The sequence below is a fragment of the Limanda limanda genome, chromosome 17 (assembly GCF_963576545.1).
Source record: "Limanda limanda chromosome 17, fLimLim1.1, whole genome shotgun sequence".
NCBI classification, from domain to species: Eukaryota; Metazoa; Chordata; class Actinopteri; order Pleuronectiformes; family Pleuronectidae; genus Limanda; species Limanda limanda.
In genome coordinates this window covers 4,543,810-4,563,401 of record NC_083652.1, presented here as the reverse complement: position 1 = coordinate 4,563,401, position 19,592 = coordinate 4,543,810, and the positions used below count along the sequence as shown (strand labels likewise).

General features: G+C 40.8%; 2 protein-coding genes across 2 annotated transcripts; one reads left to right on the top strand and one right to left on the bottom strand.

Moving 5' to 3' along the window:
- Positions 1-732: 732 nt before the first annotated feature.
- On the top strand, positions 733-6,808 carry si:ch211-40k21.5 (uncharacterized protein LOC100332117 homolog). Its single transcript, XM_061089879.1, has 4 exons — positions 733-1,045; positions 2,357-2,410; positions 2,490-2,570; positions 5,929-6,808. Exons 1-4 carry the CDS (start codon positions 816-818, stop codon positions 5,987-5,989), a joined length of 426 nt encoding a protein of 141 aa, XP_060945862.1. The 5' UTR covers positions 733-815; the 3' UTR covers positions 5,990-6,808.
- Positions 4,436-18,879, bottom strand: crlf3 (cytokine receptor-like factor 3). Its single transcript, XM_061089878.1, has 9 exons — positions 18,786-18,879; positions 12,864-12,991; positions 9,629-9,836; positions 9,472-9,559; positions 8,214-8,391; positions 7,895-8,123; positions 7,442-7,580; positions 7,164-7,276; positions 4,436-6,308 (listed from the first exon to the last, which is right to left on the bottom strand). Exons 2-9 carry the CDS (start codon positions 12,978-12,980, stop codon positions 6,043-6,045), a joined length of 1,338 nt encoding a protein of 445 aa, XP_060945861.1. The 5' UTR covers positions 12,981-12,991; positions 18,786-18,879; the 3' UTR covers positions 4,436-6,042.
- Positions 18,880-19,592: the final 713 nt, after the last annotated feature.

Genomic DNA, 19,592 nt, shown 5'->3' with positions numbered 1-19,592 from the left:
GTGAAGAAAAGAGGAGGCGGCCGCGCTCACCGGGGAGCTTTATGGGCGGTGAGCCCAGCCCCCTTAAGGTCACTCACGTGACATTGTTGATATTTGGTCTCGAGGATAGGGAGATGAGGACATCATTCGTGTTAAGACCGTGGTGACGGTCTGAGGGAGGTCGAAATAGATCTAATGTGAGGCTGTTGGGACACAATTAAGCTGTTGTCCCAGATGATATGTCGTATGCTATGTGCAATTTTACCACTAGGGGTCGAATTGAAACAAAACAAAACAGAGTTTGGCAGAAGCAGCGTGGGATCCTGGGAGTTGTGTTCCTTGTGGTCAGCTCCTGGTGAGGATTGGGTCAGGGGGGTTAGCTGGAGCTGAATTCTTCAATCTCCTCCTCCATAAGACCCACAGGGCCGCGGCTCAAATCCAGTCAAAACACCGACTGAACAAGTTTCACCTTAAAAATCAATGTTTCTCTGACCGAGTCTGGTTTTCGACCACAGCGCTGACGCATGCGCCACAGGGAGTATATTTAAAGACACATTATGTGCAGCTTCCGTGTCAAAACGTCTAGAAACAACCAGACTTGCTTTATAAATATTTAACTCAGTTCTGTTCCTTAATTTCCCCAAATGTCTCTGGCGATTTTCAAACCTGAAGAAATCAGTAAATTGTGTCCACTGTGGTGGGTCGTCTCACCCGGTCGCCTGTGGATGACGTCACAGCCCAAACACCGGATGAGGCAGACTCTCGGAAGAGGAAGACGTCGAAGTAGTTTGAATTATGATGTTGGCTTTATCTTCTTTTCTTTTGATCTTGTCGTGATGGATCATCTCTACTCGCTCCCGTCCTCCGCGGAGCCTCCCGCGGATTCTGTGTCCGAGATGACGCCGGAGGTGCAAGAACCACAGGGGGAAGAACTGCGCTTACTGCGCGACCGGATGCAGACGAAGACCAGGGTGAACATCGGCTTCGCTTTCCCAAGATGGAGGGCGCTCCGGAACAAGCTGGGGTTACGGAAAGACTCCGACCTAGCTTTGGTTCTACTGGAAAGGTGTTTGCTGGTTGTTCATGTTATTATTACAAGGTAGTAGTCAGCTGAGTTAGCTTACATTAGCTAGCTGTCATCATTAGAGACGGTGTGACCCTGAATGCTCAAGGCACTGCAACTTAAGAAAACACATGCAGGCAGACAGACACACATGTAAACAGACAGAAAAACATGTAAACAGATACAAACACATGTGAGCAGATAGACATGTAAACAGACTCAAACACATGTAAAAAGATAAAGACACATTTAAACTGAACTGACAGAAACACAAGTGAACAGATAAAGACACATGTAAACTGACAGAAACACGTGTAAACAGATAGACATGTAAACAGACACAAACACATGTAAACAGATAGACATGTTAACAGACACAAACGCATGTAAACTGACAGAAACACATGTAAACAGATAAAGACACATTTAAACTGACAGAAACACATGTAAACAGATAAAGACACATTTAAACTGACAGAAACACATGTAAACTAAAAAATGTTTAGCTGAATAATTTCTCAATGCCAGCTTAGAACTGAGCGTGTCAGTGGACTTCCATACACTAAGACTGTGTTTATGTATTCGTTTTTCTTCTTTGTAAGAAATAATGATGATTTCTCAGTCGCAAAGACCAAGAGATGCAGTTTATCTCTATAACTAAACTTTAAGTGTGGGTAAGTAATAAGCTCACAGAGCATTTGACACAAGGATCATTGTTAGAATGTTAGAACAGGTGTCATGTCAAAAAGTGATCATCTGCCAGAATGTGATTTCTCATCCGTGGAAATGTGACTTTTATGAGTTGTAGTTCCATCTTGAATATAAACTGGTAAAAGGGAGAAATTGGTTACAATTTAGGACTTTAGTTAAAATATCGTATTAACTGCAAAAACTGTTGGTTTATTTTATGAAGTAAACCCACAGTAGATCATGTATTATACATAGACTTCCAAACAGCTAATGTACTGAAAAGTACTGGTTATAATCAGTTACTCTAAATGTCATTCCTGATTACATTCTAGATCATAAACACGTTTTTGGCCTCACATTTGATTTTTTTGTAACAATAAATATAAAAATTCCACCAACGCGTATCTGTGTCACCAGGGACATAAAGTTAAGTGTGTATAAGTTATGACTGTGATCCAGATTAAATCAGCTGTTGATGTAAATAAACAGAGTAATACAGCTTTAAGAGGCTGTGCAGTCAGTTTGGGGCCGACATCACTTTTAGTCACAGCACGTGTGTGTTTACATGCTTGTTACCCTTCGCTGTTACAAACCAGTATATTTGATTCTTGGTGTTTGTTTCAGCCTCTCGAAGAAGAAAGTTCAGGAGGAGGCTGGTATCGATCCTCAAAACACAGTGTAAGTTTTTTCCACCCTTCACTCTTTGTATAATGTGTGTGTGTTCCAGTCAGTTAATGTGTGTGTGTGTTTTTTCCAGTATCAACTTTAAAGACTCATGGGAAACGGCCAGTGAAGAAAGTGCGTCTGATGAGGACTGTGTTGCATCCATTAGTCTGAGGTTTGTCAGAATCAAGTTTATTTGCACTGCAGTCTCTTCACATGCAGATAGATGTGAATCATATCAGAGGGATCCAGGCTAACCTTTTCTATTGGCTGCACCGGTGTGCTTAACTCTTTCATTTCGTTGCACTCAAAATATCATCACTGCACCTTTTTGCACTGCATAAATACACCTATTACACCCTTGACATTTCCAAATCCATTGGTAATTTCTTCACCACGGCTGGGTTCTATTAGATTTGTTTGAATATAAATTCAGTTCAGGATATTTTATTGTACGATAAAAGATTTGCCTTGATATGAAATAAATAAAATAAACATAGAAACTTCTAAGTGCATCAACCGCGTGTGTGAACTCCACAGAGGAAAGAGATGAGGAAGTGACACGACTCGCTTTTTTACAGAGACAGATAACCAACACTTTTAGTTGCACTTTAGACATTTCGTTGCGTGTGTGGCCAAAGTGGTCTCACTCTGTGGCCCTGTATCATTTTGAGGCTGCATCCACACTACACAGTACATTTAGTGTAAAAACTATTGTTACAAGTGCCATCCACTCTACAGAGTTTTTTAGCTCCTAAAACAGAAGATTAAACGATAAAGATAATTTTCGTGAAATATAAGACATGGTCGATTTATCCAGTAACATAAATATGAAATTAGCAGGTTTTTATAAAGATCAGTTCTATGTTTGAGTGATTAGAAAACATCAGAGTCACATGTTGACCTGCAGAGTCATGCACCTCAGTGCAGTGGTGCTTATTTGATTTTTATTGTGATATATATCAATGTTGACTGATAAGAATAACCAGGTGTCCAAAAAACACTGCAAAATACTGGTTATATCTTGCACTACATCAAGCCTGTTGGAAAGGATTCTGGGGTGATAAGAGTTTTTTAAATTTTCTAGATGACAAGGAAAGGAGTTCAGTGCATCCTAACTTATCTCCTTAAGCATAGGAAAGACCAGATTATCGTTTGTGAAAAGATAGGAGAAGAATCCCACAATTGATTGAGGCAACATTTAAAGTGATGCAACATCGTAGACAGGAAAACTTCAATATCAAATAAACAGAACGGCTGTTTTATTGTCGTGACCCCATCCAGAACAGATGTGAATCCTCACATGATCTTCTGAGCTCCTGGTTTCTTCTGTCACATCTTTCCAGTGAACAACAGGCTTATTAAACTTTTAGTTCACAATATCAACATCAGAACTAAATATAAATGTAGATTTTCAGCCGCAGCCTTGGTGTCGTGTTACGACTCTATAGAGACGCAGATGTACATGTTTTATCTCATCATTTCTTTATTCCTGCATAGACCAAAAAAGTTTGAAAAGACTTCTGACTGTTTAAAACTCAGCTACTCGACTCTCAAACTTAAACTCGTCACAGCCTCTTAACACTGTCTGTTTTACAAAAAAGATCATTTATCACCTGCATGACCAGGTTTCTGATGATAGTTTAGACCTTCTGATCTCATAAGAACCTTTGTGAAGCTTGAGATCCTTGGGCAGAAGTGTTGTCACTGTTCAAGAGACCAGTTTAAAAACTATAGAGGACCGAGCCTTTGCAGTGAGGGGCCCAGAAGCTCTGAACCACCTGCCCAATGAAATCAGTCAGTCATGTTTCAAATCCCTTCACACTTCTCCCAGAGAGCTTTTCCGATATTTTATCTCAGCTGATTCATTTATTATTGTAACTAAACTTAAAAAAGTGCAGTTTCTCCTTCCAATTTCTCCAAGTTCCCTCCTGAGCTAGTCAGTCAGTCATGAGGCTCACTTATTTTTTGTTGTTGTTAAAAATGTTCCTTTTTAAATGTCTGAGTCTGTCATGCAAAGAAAACAAACACAACAAGGTCTGACTTTCACAGTGATTTTTTTTTCGTTCAAATAAACAAATAATGATGATTTAAAAAAAACACCAGCAGGTTTATCAGTTTAAACCGTTAAAAGAGGCAGCGGCAAATCGTAACAATTCTGCTCCAAAAAACAAACAAACAAACATTTATCATCACGTGACCTGGGAACAGAGTGTGTGTCCAATCGGGCTGCGTTAAACTGTTACTATGGCTAAACAAACAACACATAGATACATGGACAAATAAAACAGCTTTAAACAACAGCCTAAAGAAAACAACACAGCTTCCTGACAACTGAACAGGAACTTGATCGTTTCTACATGAAGACGCTCGACACTGATGAGGTTTGCAAAGAGTCTGGAGGGGAAAAAAAGTATCAATCACGTCTGTGTCCTGGAAAAGGCTCAGACATCGTCACTGCCACGTCTACATGCACTCAAGAAACTGAGTCACTCAGAGGACGCAGGTGTCAGAAAAACTCATTCATAATGGGGAAGGTTCAGTACGTGTAAAAAAGAAAAATGGCTGCATTGGTAGAAGTTAGTTGCTCCTGGTACCAGCAAAACAATATTTGTATTACCTCCACCAAGGAGGAGATGTTTTCGCTTGTTAGCAGGATTTTTCAAAAACTCCTCAGCCAATTTCCATGAAATGTTGTGGAGCGGTGGGACCTAAGAACTCTTCCGGTACGGATTTGGATCCGGGGGGGGAGAAATCAGAAAATGTTTTCACTTTCTCTAACATTGTAAGAAATGGGGTTTTCCGTTGACATTTTTGGAGTAATTCATGGTATCCAATCCATGCCCCCACCCCCCTAGTAAGGCGAGTCACCCGGGTGAGAAATCAGTTTTCTACAGAGGAAATCTCACTAGTTGAATCAGCTTGTGCTGACCGTCTATTACAAAGACTGGGCTTGTTGAGCAAGTAGCATATTCATTTTATTACAGAAAGCCAACAGCAACCAAGTTACCTAAGCGCATGTAAACCAACAGAATTTTCCTGAGGAAAGGAAACAAGCTTCTGTTTTTAAAGAAATAAACATCTGATAAATGCAACGCAACATTTTTTTTAACTCGTCTTTCCTGTTCATCGGTTCTGAAAAATTACTCCTCCTGGTGCAGCATGAGCTATTCTCACCGCTTTTTAAAAAAGTATACTATACCTCCATGTTTGGCTCTAGAATCATGAAGATTGAAAAAATGGCGAAAGTCGTACTTGACCGTACTCGGGACATTATGTTTTGCAATATGTTGATTCTGTATTTTAGCTTCCATTTGTGCTTCATCATACAATCGCAGCTAAAGATGTCTCGACAGGAATTTTAATCTTCATCTTCTTAAAAAATACACGACAGAATTGCAGGATCTCTCCAGGCTACCTGGACAGAAACTGATGGATATTTGTGATGTGAAGAAATATGTTTGAGGGTTAACTGTTGTTACATTTCTGAAATTCTGGGTAGACATGACAGATGTTTTCTGTTGTTTCCCCAGACTCTGCAGTCGCCCTGCAGATGATTCAGATGGAAGAGGTGAAAGAACAGAAGAAGAATGACGAATCTGAAGATAACGGAGCTCCCAAACTCCAGCAGATCGACAGAATGACTCTTAAAACACAAGGACCTTCCAGCCCGAGTGGAGGAAAGAGCAGCCGAAGAAGAGGCAGTCCACCGCCTGGTCCACCAGCCAATCAAACACCACCTCCCGGTTCCCTGAGCCAATGGTCACCCTCAGCTTAAAGTTGCACCCCTCGCTCAGGTTATTGTTGCTGATTGGAAACAGGTTCACCACTTCCATGTCAAAGGTCACAGCAGAGCCGGTGGTGATGGCGGGCAGCTGGTTGGTCATCTCTTTACCGTTTACAAAGACAGCACCTGAGCGGAGAAACATCAACACCCGTTGCAGCACGCCATGGGAGGAAACTGAATTTTGAAAACATTCTCTCTGAAATGTGCTGAAAGAAAACGAGCCTCAAAAGGCAGAATTACTTGAATTATAATTTATACTTTTAAGCCTCATGTGAGATGATCAGAAATCTTTGAAAGTTTTGACTAAAGATAAACTTTGATATTGCACAAGCAGCAAAAATAGGATTTAACTGATATTTTCTACAGTTATTACTGCTTTTTGCAGTTAAAGCCACAGTGCAACTACATTTACTCTACTACATTTTAGTATAATGCGTCACTGTTGCTATGGTTACATCCGCAGTCTATCTTTATAGATAGATAAAGAACTTAAGAGCATGTGTGGCCCGAGACTAAGTCATAAAATGAAAAAGTAATAATGTGGATGTATCCTTCATCTCTTCATTTGCATCAAATGCTTAACTGTAGTGAAATGAACAATAAAGATTTTTCTTTTTGAAACTGTACAGGTGGAGAGAGTGATCCCTGCTGAACTTACATGACTTCAGTTTTTACATAGAACTCAAGTGCAACTCTGCTGAGATGAAAAGACTGAAGTAACTAGGACATTTTTAACCTATTTTATCCATTGTAACATTTACCTATTTAATATAATTTATTTTAAAAAAAACACCATTACCCATGTATCTCTAAATGTGTTTTAAATGTTTTAAATAAACATGATGCCATAATTCCCTAAATATAGTGTAAACTAAGTATCACAGTGACCACAAGGTGGAATTTTAAACCGAGTGCGTGTACAAAGGATCTGCATCCGCATGTATGTATACACGCGGATGCGGATCCTTTGTGTCCACATACCGTTGGTGGAGATGCAGACGGCCTGGTCTTTCTGAAGAGACTCCGCCCCCCTCTGGTTGTCCACGCACACGCCCAGGCTGTCCCTTCGGTCGATCTGACCTGCTGCAGAGATCCTGCAAACATATATGGAGATGCACAAATACTTAACACAAAGAGTCCAGCAGAAAAGAAAAGTCAATTTATCATACACTGGATTACATGTTTGATTCAGCTGTAGAGAAACAACTACAGCGTTAATGAGCCTAAGTATCTGAAAGGGTCCAGGTGCATGTGCGTACTTGAAGGTCAGTGTCTGACCACAGAAGTAGGTGGGTGCGTTGGAGTAGAGGACTTGGCAGCGGGTCTGGGAAGAGTCGTTGCATAGAGCGATGTTTCTCCTGCTGCTCAGAATGTAGCCCTCAGTGCCTGGACGCCACTCTGTTACAATAACACATCACACACACATGAGACACACAACACATCAAAAGTAACAACACAGTCTGTAGGTTTGCCTACGATGCTGTTTTGAGACATACTATGTAACGTTTGTCACTCTTCACTTCAAAGTTCACAAAACCAAATTCTTAGCTTCATTTAAAATTCTTGCTCAGTAGCTCTATGAACAAAAACAACGCCTTGTTTAGAATGGGTTCACTGCACAGGGTTTCCCACTCTTGAGTGAGTTGTTTGCAGGGCCAGAGGTCATCCTTTAAAAAGTCACTGCATGTGTTGCAGAAGTCTTCTTCACCTACCGTGCGGTGCGAGTGTGGTGTATCCCGTCTGTGGGATGCTCCAGGGGCTCCACTCTGTGCGACCCTCCCCGCGGGCGCAGACCCTGAACAGGTAATCTGTGTGAGGGTCCATGTGGAGAACCAGAAACTCACTATCCCGACCAATGTAGGAATCCTCATATTGGCTGCCCCCGCTGCCTGATCGGCGGTACTGCAGTCGATAATCTGCAGCTGCAAAGTCCTCATCCACCTGACCACACACAAAACGACAAGGTTACACGTGCTTAACATTCACATGGAAGAGTCCCTGTGTTTTTTTGTGTCCCCTTCCCTGGCTGACCTTACACCAGCGGACCAGAATACTCCCCGGCCTCTCCTGCAGCTCGTCTATCTGGACGGGTGGGTGGGAGGAGACGGAGCCGTGGCGTGAGACCCTTTCCCTTATCAGCCCCAGCAGGGAGTCGTCCAGCTGGGCTGAAACACTCGGCACGTCCACTAACGCTGGTACCTCTGGTAGACTGGAAAACACATGGAGCCAGTTAATTTCATTAGAGTGAATAACTGCCATCTAGTCATAAGTACCAGTGTTACTGTTGGCTATTTGATTAAATGATAGAATATCTTTACACATATCAGGTGATTAATTTTGCCCAGTTGTAAGTGGGACCACCCTCCCACCAACCTCAGCAGGTCATTGGTTGACACAGAAGGGCAGTGTTGTGTTTGTACATGCTCGTAATTTAGGTAAACAGTGAACTGAATGAATCATTTTGCAACTGATGGAAAATATTTTACTGTAACCGGCATGTTGGCAGAGCATGGCTGTTCTTTTTCTTTGATAAATATGTTCAGTATGATCTATTTTCGAAGATATGTGGCTAAATATGTCAATTCGAGCCGATTTCCATGGCATTGTGTTTTTTTTCTTACAAGATTTCCTGTGTTGGGATCTGGTTGTTACTTCTGTACAGAGATGTTCAGATGCTGAGTCATGTATTTCATGTTTTTGAGCTTTGTCATTTGGTTCAAACAAACCACATACTGTTTGATGGATGAGTAGGAGGAGGTTCGATGGAGACTTGGAGTAAATCATTTAAAACTGGAATAACTCTCAGTAGAGGTCATACCTCTGCCAAATAGATATGAATTTACAATCAGGGAAATCAATGAGAATGTCAACAACAACAAAAACGCCTGATAGTCTCACAATGTTAAAGAAAGTGATACAAAAGATTCCTGTATCCAGCCCCTGATGCAGATCTGCACCACAATTTAATTAGTGCTTTCCTGACCTATATTGCATCCTCCACCTCCAATTTGTCCAATAGTTTTTGTGTAAGCCTGCTAGAAATCTCACCAACCAACGAGTATGAACTGAACTTTGAACAACACTGCAGGAAGGTGATCAGCTGATGAAGTTCACTTGGCTCAGATTATAAAAGATGGCTCACTCTTCCAACTGCTGACATGCACTTTACATCAAGCACACCCTTACCATTCACTGCATCCGTAGCTCTTAGTGTTAGCTTTCAAAATAATTAATTTTTAGTGTCAGAGGAAACACCTGAATGGATGAAAACAGAAATGAAGAGCACTACCTGTCCAGCTGGATGTGCATGGCCTTCTTGGTGAAACTGCCCAGTTTGTCCTCCTTCTCCCCGAGACCACAACGTAGAGCTGCTTCCCCTGGAGACAGAGGGTAGGTTTATTCTTTAGCCAAAAAACTTTTAACCATTGTTCTTTTAGGGGACCTACCCTCTCTCAGCAGCTCGTCGGCCTGGCCCACCCCATGCTCAATGAGGCTCTGACAGTCATCCAGCGGTTTGACACTGTCAGCTTCCATGGAATCCACTTCAGCCAGCAGGGAAGCCAGTCGCTCCGTCAGAAGTCGTGTTGCTGCCGCCTGCAGCTCTGCAAAGTGCCTCCGGAGGGCCTCACGGGCCTGACCTGAGCTCCCCCGCACCTACAGGGCAGAGAAGAAGAAGGCACAAAAACCCAAAAGGGAGAATGTTAACTGTGGGGTCAAACCTAGCGGCACCTTACTAATGCATCCCAGAAAAGCCATTTTAAAGAGTCACTTTGTTTAGAATACACAATTTGTTATTAGTGACACATCGGCTGATTGTGTTTGAGATCAATCGATTTCGTGATTGTTAAGTCAAAAAATATTAAACGATAAGAAATGCATTCCAATGCCCAATGTAACATCTGTGGTGTCACAGTGATGTCTACATTTAAATAACCAACAAGTCTACACACGAAGACGGTGAAAAGCAGCTTCTCACATCTGAGCCGTTTTCTCTATATTTAACTCACATCAGAGAGAGTAGTGTTTGGGGACTATTTTCAGCGGTGGCTTGGGACTTATTTGAAGATGTCGTCAGTATTTGAGACAGCAGCATAATGACTTTAAAAGACACAAGACAGAATATCTTATTCTTTTTACACAGCCACCAGTACTGTTAGTATTACGATTCAGTACTGCATTTTATAATAACATTGCCTTACCTGACTACTCCTTTGATTAATGTGGACATTATGAGCCAAAATCAATATATAGTGTGTTGGTAGTTATTTATTTAGGCTAAGAGATTTGTTTTGTATTATAACAACTGGATAAAGGCGGCAGGGCTGAGTCGGGCTTCAATATGTTCTTCTGGCTGTCACTTCTTTCTTTCTGCTCCAGGTCTGAGCCAGGTCTGGTCAACCCACTGCATGACTTTAAAAAAAACTAAACACTGGGCAGGGCCTGGGGAGGTGAGTCAGGCAGGACTGCATGCCATTGTCACTGTCACAGACAGAATCGCAAGGCACCTCTGCCACAGGGAACTCTTCTAAGAAAGACTTTTCCCCTCCAAAATCCCCTTAAGTGGGCATTAGTGTGGTGGGGGACCATGATGTTCCAGAGCCAGATCCGTTCACTCCAGTTCCAGTTCCATCTGAACCTGAAGGATGGAGGTTCACTTTAAATCATAATAAACAATCCCTCAATCCGTGCAATCCACTCTCCACTCTGATATTACTCCTCTACCACAATGAATTTGGACTCATCGATCATTTTGGACGTGTCACAGTAAAGAGCCTGATTAGCCTATAAGCAGCATTGTTTTCCACAGGCTGTTGTCGCAACATGGACGACACATTCTGACACACACACGTACTTCTGTTCGTACTTTGCAATGGGGAGTATGTGTACAGTCACATGTTCCACACTTTCCTCGGAGTCCACAAGGATTCAAATTTGGGGCTGGCAGCATCTGATTGTCCATCATCATGGAAACCACGAATTGGCATTTACACCAAACACAGCGAGTGCAGGCTACTCTCACTGTCAAGTAGCTCGTCAGGAAGCTTGATGGTTTGTGATCGGAGGAAGAGGTTATGTTTCAGTTCCTCCACGAATGCGCACACACACAGAGGATTGCTCAAAAAGTATACACAGCGAGAGATAGCAGGAAATGGACGGCTGATTGACAATTGCTGCAGTGATAAAACAGGGACAGTCTGATGCTGTGAATGGAAAACACACACCAGGTTTTGCCTGAGTACACTCTGAACTCTGAGTGTGTGTGTGTTGCAGACACAGGAGGTTTTTCCACTGGGGACAATGCATCACTTCCTGACGACTATCAGTACGATAACAGACCAAATGACAATCAATATTTTGGGATTGGTAAAATAATAAATCTAACTAAAAATAAAACCAGAAATCTTCAATAATTTTTCAAACATGGGAGGAGGTGATCTGACATCCGACACAGGCAGAAGTTTGTCTCCCCAAATGTTTGGACTATACAGCTCTGACAAAGACGAGATGTTGCAGTGATAGTATTGTCTCAGGGAGCGTGTGTGTGTGTGTTTGCGTGCGTGTATGAGAGAGTGTAATATTTCCTGGAGTCCGATAATCTGGTGATGAGCCATCCCTGCTGTGGGAAAGAGCAGCGTTATGGGAAAGAAACCCCACCTCATGTCTGATTCTAAATAATGTATGATGGAACAGCTGGGATTGGGCGGAGGGAGTTTTACACACACAAACTCACAAAAAAGACTCCTGGAGGAATGAAGTGCACTTTTCTCTGAACTTCATACATATAACTTAATACAATAATCAATAAAAAGCACCGGAGGGGTGATGGTCCACTATACATTCCAATAGGATACAGAGATACCTTGACATTTTTATTTTATGATTTTAATGTAATTTTCAGACTTTTTCATGACGTCACAGATCTGACAACATCAAACAGATATTTGTTTTTCTTCTAGTTGTCAGGGACTGTGGTGTGTTATATGTAAATGTCATCAACACACACAATCGCTTGGCAGGAATTTTGCTGTATTCTCCCATGGTGTCACTTGGACATTTCACGGACATTTTACTCCGATGCTGGCAGGAGAAGTTCTGGAATGTGAAGCAACTGTTGCAGACATTTGTGTTCTCACATAGAGACCCTCTGGAAACATTTCAGGGAAAAGGGTCTGGAAGAAGCTTTACTGACTTCAAATTTCACTTTTTACACTGTATAATAATAAACAAATAAGCCAGAGCATCATACCCCCCCCCCCCCCCCCCCTCTCTTCATCTCTTCTCTAGAGACTCTCTGTCTGTCTATAGCAACCGGAAGTGGCTGCATTGTTGACTGAGCAGCTGGACGGGTAAATCTAAACAGCAAGAGGAAGGAAGAGATAGCAGAAAGAGAGACGTGGAGAATATTCTCTCCTGGGACCCAGCCTGGTCAGAGGCGAATACTTCATTACTGCACTGCTTGAGTTTATTTGAGAAAAAGAGCCTATTTGAAATGGATAAAGATGGCGGTGAGGATGGAATAGCCCTCATTTCTCAAGGGGAAAACACTGGCTGCAGTAATATGGGCTGCTTTTCCTAACAGAAGAATTAAACCAGCAGGATGACTAAAGAGCTAAAACACAGAGTTAATAAAGTCTGAGCAACAGACTTATTGCATGTAGGCGTGTGAACAAATAGCAGTACCTGTTTTCGGGCCTGGCTGAGGCCATGCAGGCGCTGCTGTAGTTCACTGCGGTAGTTCTGGGCAGCCTCTATGCTTTCTTTCGCCTCCTGCAGCAATGCGTCCACCTCCACAGACATCCTCCCTCCTCCTGAAACACACGCACAGCTTATTTACAACACACAGCTGAGAGGATGGACTTGAATTATATGGATTGAGGTTTTTTTCAGCATTTTCTAAACACAAATAATCTGTAAGAAAAATCATAAAAATCGTAAAATATGATGTGGTCCATACATGTTAATTTCCAATATTTAATGTATGCCGAACAAAAGTAGTATCTGGTTCATTTAGCCCGGTCTCTTTTCTAATTTACCCCCAGCAGGTGATCATCAGATACTAATGAGCTAATCCTCTTAATAAAATTGTCCTTGATGGGAATTTTAAAAAGTATTGCACATTCCTTGTCATTTATAAAGTACTTGCAACACCAAATATGTCATTAAATTTCAGTGAAAATACTTAATTAATCCTACTGAATTTAATCACATTTGAGGCACAATATGACATTTTATGATTAATTTAACCTTATTTGAAAATGTGGGGTAAAATGTACTGCTAACGAAGGAAAACCGGGTCAGACTTTCTTTTCATTGTTACACATTGAGTTTGATCTGATGATTTTTCTCCAGTGAAACCTGGACATTGTGCTGCATATGTGTAATACTTAAGGAACAGTCGACAACAGCAACAAAAGGGAGTGGAAGCTCCGCAACTTGATTTGATTAAATTACTAAATTATTATTTTGTGTTGTTTTGAGGAAACGTATGTTGTTGTTTTTTTCACAGTTTTTCTTTCAACTAGTGTGTTACCAAGTCTTTTGTAAATGTAAAAGTTCTGCAAACTTAAAAAGCCTAAAGTCTGTCATAAATGAAGTTAATCTCTCCCCACAGAAACCACTGAAGCTCCTAAAACACTTTGTCAGAACTCCAGATCATTCTTCTGCATCACTGACGTCACATGACAACACAAAATCCCATGTTGCATAGTGCACCCTTAGTAGCTGACCTAGCACGCCCCAGGTAAATTGAGAGCAGAGGCCGAATTTTCTTACATGCGCTGGAAGCAGTTGACCAATCACAACAAAGTGGGCTTTATCAGGAGGGGGGCTATAAAGAGACAGGAGCTAAAACCATATGTTTCAGGCAGAAGCTGAGGAGAGGAGCTGTAGCAATGGACAGCCGTTTTCATGCATGAATTCCAAATAATGACTTCTTCCGGAGATTGCCTTTCACCAATGAACAATGTATAAGGAGATTCTTCACTCAGACAGACTCATTCAAAATAGCACAGAAATCTACAGAGCTTTTTGGTGAGGGGTGGTGCAACAAGCAGAAGCTGGACGTCACATATTAATTCAGCTGTGGACATCCTGTGTTTTTATTTACAGCACATCGACACTGGCATCTGCCCTTATCATAAAAAGTTCTCTTACATCTTTGTTGGAGTAAGGCACGGCTTTGTCCTCCTGAGATATTTGTGTTTGTTTGTTTTTTCATTTTTTAAACCGTTGCATGTTAGAAACATCAACAACATGCCGATTTGCTCCCTGTTAATACTCCGGATAATATCCTGCTGTTTTCTCACAAGAGCTCGCTGAGACATTATCCAGAGTTTTTACCAAGGGGCTAGCAAGAGAAACTCCGGGAGAATGTCTGGAGCCTCTCACTTGGAGATTTGCGTTCTCATATACAGCTTCTCCGGAGAATGTCAGGAGATTTCCAGGACATCAGTGTATGTCTGAAGGCAGCTTAAGAGGAAAGTGATGTGTTTTCTGAACATTAGAGCATGTACAACCTTTCGTGTAATAACAGAATTTCAAATTATCAACCTGAATATGACCAGAATGTCTCCTTTAAGTTCACTTCCCACTCAAAACTAATTAAACAATTAAATAGTTTGATGTTTGAAAAAAACTAAAAATGTTTTATTGATTGTTAACATTGCAGAGTATCGATTAGGGAAAATGCTTAACATTTTCGTCCCTAATGTGGAGCTTAACTTTTAAGAACCTACAATCTTCATACTACAAGGTACAACACCACATGCACAAAAAAGTGCTGCAATGTGTGGCAACAAGAAGTAAACTTCCTGTAGCAACAAACCCGCCAATCAGCTAACAACACGACTTCATGCTTGACTTAGTTTCAGTACCCAGCAGTGTGTGATTATACTTTTACTGACCTTTTACAAAATAATGGATACGATTTGAGTCTGTTTAATAGGTATCCTCACTGTGACCTTAACACCTGCTATCAACAATCACTAAAATAATAAATCTGGTTATTTTGGCTGCGTGTTAATGTTAAAGCCATTTGATTAATGGGAAAACTGATAGCACAGAACAAAGTAACGTCAACACGTTGGAGTATTTTAAAAACAACGGGTCTGCCGGCTGTTGTGTTAGCGCTCAGACCCCTGCAGTCACAAGCATGACGACACAAGGCTGCTGCTAAAAGTTAAAAGTCAGACAGTACTGTGACACAGATCATACAACATTCTTACTGACACAACACTCCTACATCATTCAATATGATATTCATTATATAGCATTAGTCTGAATTCAAGAATCAAAAACATGTTTAAGCAAAGAAGCTGCTGCATAAAATACACTAATACATTACCAATAGCACCCTCATACCCAGAAACTCTGACTGAAACTGAAAATGGGACAAATTTCCTTTTGTACTACCCTAATCGTCTTCCTGTCACAGACGTCTGTTTTGTGGTGAAACACTCGCCGGGGCTTGAAAGTGAAACGGTTGATTTTCATTTCGAAATCAACCCATTGAACGTTCAAACCATCACAGTTGAACTTTTCATCTCAAAGTTTATTTGAATAAGTGTGTGTGACTGAGGGTTTTTAATTTTGTATCATCTCTTTATACCTTCAATTCACAAGATGAAGGTTTAAAATAAATATTTTTACACTACAGTCATAGATGACAGTTTAAACAATAATTCTATAGATTTATTTTTAATCTAACACATTAGGTGTATCAAATACTCTTTTATGAAATCCATCCACTGCTCAGGTTAGTCCTCCCCATAGCTGAGAGCAGTAACACAACCTTGCCTCCTGCTGTGGTCGACTACGCTTCCTTTACAGCTTCTGAAGAGGAAGTCACTTAGACTCATGTTCTGCAACATACACATTACGCAGTTTCACCATGTGAATCAAAACCAGCAGTCTGAAGACCTCACTTTGGACTTTCACTATTTTCTGACATTATATGGAATAAATTATTGATTGATTAAGAAATAAAACAAGAATGAGTAACAACAAAAAGCAATGTAGATGAAATGGTAATGGAAACATGCGGAGGGCACCACAACGGTGTGTTTGTCAATCTGTGTCTCATATCCACGATTCACAGGTCATTCAGTACAGAAGCAGTTGATGCACAGAATCTGACTCCAAATTATGTCATCAGCGTTAGATGGTTGCGTTTGTATTCAGGATCTTTTGGCTTCATATCTGGAAAGTGGGAGGAAGTGGAGACGTGTGGTCCATCTTTGTTTACAGTCTATGATTCAGACTACAAGGCAGTGAAACTGAGTCACACATTATTAAAATAATTAATCAGTGTTTTTCTTTTCATGATTCTATTAAAAAAACATCAGCCAATATTACGTTGTTTTTTCGTTTAAATATGGAAAATAACATCAATCTTAAAAATCCTGCATCAGTAGAGCGCAAATATAATTTTCTATTCATAGAAAGATCTTGAATGAACATTGAGTGATTGTCATGGAACAAATTGAATCTGATGCACACACAACACAGCCAGTAAACTGATCTACTGTTAATGGCACAACAAACCAAACAAAAGTCCACTATATAAAATGTATAAACATGCAAATCTGGTGCAGCAGAATTATGCAGGCATGTGCTCCCTCTCTCGATTTGTCATAAACAACACCCACCACTTAAATTTGGACCAGCCATCTCTCACACTCCTTTCTTTCTGCTCACAAAGTGCCCAGGACAGCAGCCTTTAGTGCAGTCTTAACAGCCAGCCACACTTTAAATTCTCTACCTATTTTTCATTCTCTGAAGACAGGGCTGGTCATTTCTTCACCTCTATAAACCAGCAGTTTATAATCCCTCTTTCTCTCAAAAACCAGAAGACTCTTAAGTGAATATCAGGCGCTTAGCCAAGCAAACATCAAGCTAGTTCTCCTGTAACACAGTAAATCTCTCTTCTGTTTCTATGAAACAGGCGTGGCAACAAACAACAGAAATCTCCCTCCGTCTTTATTTCTTTTATGCTTTTGACGTTAAGTGAATTTGCAGCCAGACAATTACCAGCAGTGTGCTTTTCACAGTATTTAGGTCAACCTGCATGGGAACATGTCCTGCTGTCAGGCTGTTTATGGGTCACAAATACAGTGCGTGCTTCCAAAACTGCAGTGACACAACCACAGTCTTTGTATTACCTAAGAAATCCCGCTCCATGTTTTGGTCACGATCTAATGCTGTATCACTACTTTTCTTTAAAGAGTTATTTTGTGCAAGTATTATTATGTATTTGTGTGTGGTTGCTTATCCAGGTTCATCATACTGTGTTTTTGTATTCCTCTTTACACCTGAGAACTTAAAGGTGGGCTACCTAGAAGTTTATGACATACTGTTTTCAAACTAAGCAAAATTCTCTTGACACTAATTTGACAAACATTTTAAGAAATGTTTTAAAATGTTTTTCATATAAATTCACTTATAAATTGTTATGTCATCAGAAAATAATGTCCTTCAGGCTGCTAGATCTTCAGATTCTGTGTGTTTTTGTTTACATGGTTCAAAATCCACCAATATTAAGTTTACTACTGGTATTTGAGAAGCTGCAGGCAGATTTTATAAATCAAAACAGTACAGCCTATTATCTTTCTACTGACTATCAATTTGAATTAATTGGCTAATACTAACACATTTTGCATTTTGTTTTGACACGACCATACTTCAACCTTTTATGATGCAATCTTAAGTCAACAGGCTTCACGTGAGTGAGGAATTTAGAGAATCTCCATGCAGCTCCTTCAGATGCTGCATGCATGCACATGCTCTGACCAACAGGAAAGTTATGTTTGGAACTCGGGTGCAAACAGACAGTTATATTATTAGTAGAGCAGACCACTGACGAAACGAGTCAACAGGAGACATCAGACATGTCTAAACTCGGTCCAAACGACTTCCGTATTTTTACCAAGTTAAACCTCCACAGAGCAGCATTCAGCCATGAGATCCAGCATGTAAAATACACAATTACATAACTCACGATGTGTAATCTCTATGTATCTGAGCTGGAATAGTCACGAGGAGGCAGCTCCATGGATTGAGTGCTGAGGATCTCACTATTCCCACACCTCGCGGAGAAATGTTCAAATTTTAGGTTGGCGCCTTTGTCAGCAGACCCAGATAGATGATAATACCGTAACTAACGTGTCATTTGAATAAGTAATGCTTTTAGGTCAATTCGGCGTAGAAACACTTCATCAGACGACAACTCTCATCCACGAAAACTAAACTTAAAATGATGGTTACCGCTGCGATTAGTGTGAATTCTGGTGGAAGAAGATGATGACCATAACAGATGAACTAGCAAAAAGACAGACACGATACGCTGTGAAAGAAAATGAAAAAGGACCAGTGGTGAAGTGGAGAGTTGATAGAAAGCCACGTGTTATTACATATCTATTCACCAGTTAATGACACGACGTTACCACCATTACGGTTTGTCTTTCTCAAAGTTGGGGCGAGCTTGTGGCCAAAAGACAATGAAACCCGGAGCATGTCTGACGAAGCAAACATCGCCTGGAGAACCATCGGGAAGACGATGAGATAAGCAACGCTCCTTCTCATGTGGAGGACAGTTTCCTAACGTACCTGTTTTAATGGTTTCTCGTCGCCATTTCTTCCCGTAGCTCGTGAATCAGCTCGAAGCCGCCGCCAGATATATGAAGTTTTGCTCAAGTCCAGAAATGACACTTCCGAGGCTTTAAAGACAACAGCCAATCACAGGCTAGATCCTGCATATGGACAGGAAAAGCAGCCAATTGGATCATGACATGATCCCGCCCCCTCGGTTCGATGAGAAATTAATGAAACAGATCATGTTTGTGTCTAATCCCAGGGCCGTAGTCCAGGGCAGGGGCCCCAGACCTCAGGAGGCCCCGGGGCCACACGTCCACTCCACATCAGATGCATCTATAGAATTTGAAAAAAAAAAAATTAGATGTTTCTTAATGATTGGAAATTGCTGATTAAATCAAATTACTGTTTAAATTACATTATGGATTTTCCATGCCCCATCTTCTCTGGTCTCACAGAGAAGCCTTGTATAAATTCAAGATTTCACAAAAGAACGAGAAGGGATTACAAAGTTTTAAATGTACATTAAATGACAGAGGATACAAGTACAATGGAATTGGCCCAATACAAATGAAGCTAAGAGATACACAAATACGTTAATGTTGTTAACAGTAACTTTAGTCATTTAGAATTCAACTTGTAAGTGATTCATAAACAATCTATTTGTCCGTAAAAAGGTTTGCAGATGAAATAATGAAATCAATCTGATAATCAACAGCGCCATCATTTGGATTATCGCAGTAACGACACAAAAATGAGTTATTTCATGCACTTGACTATTGTGTTTTTTTTCAGTCGAGGGGAAAGTAAACATCCTTGACA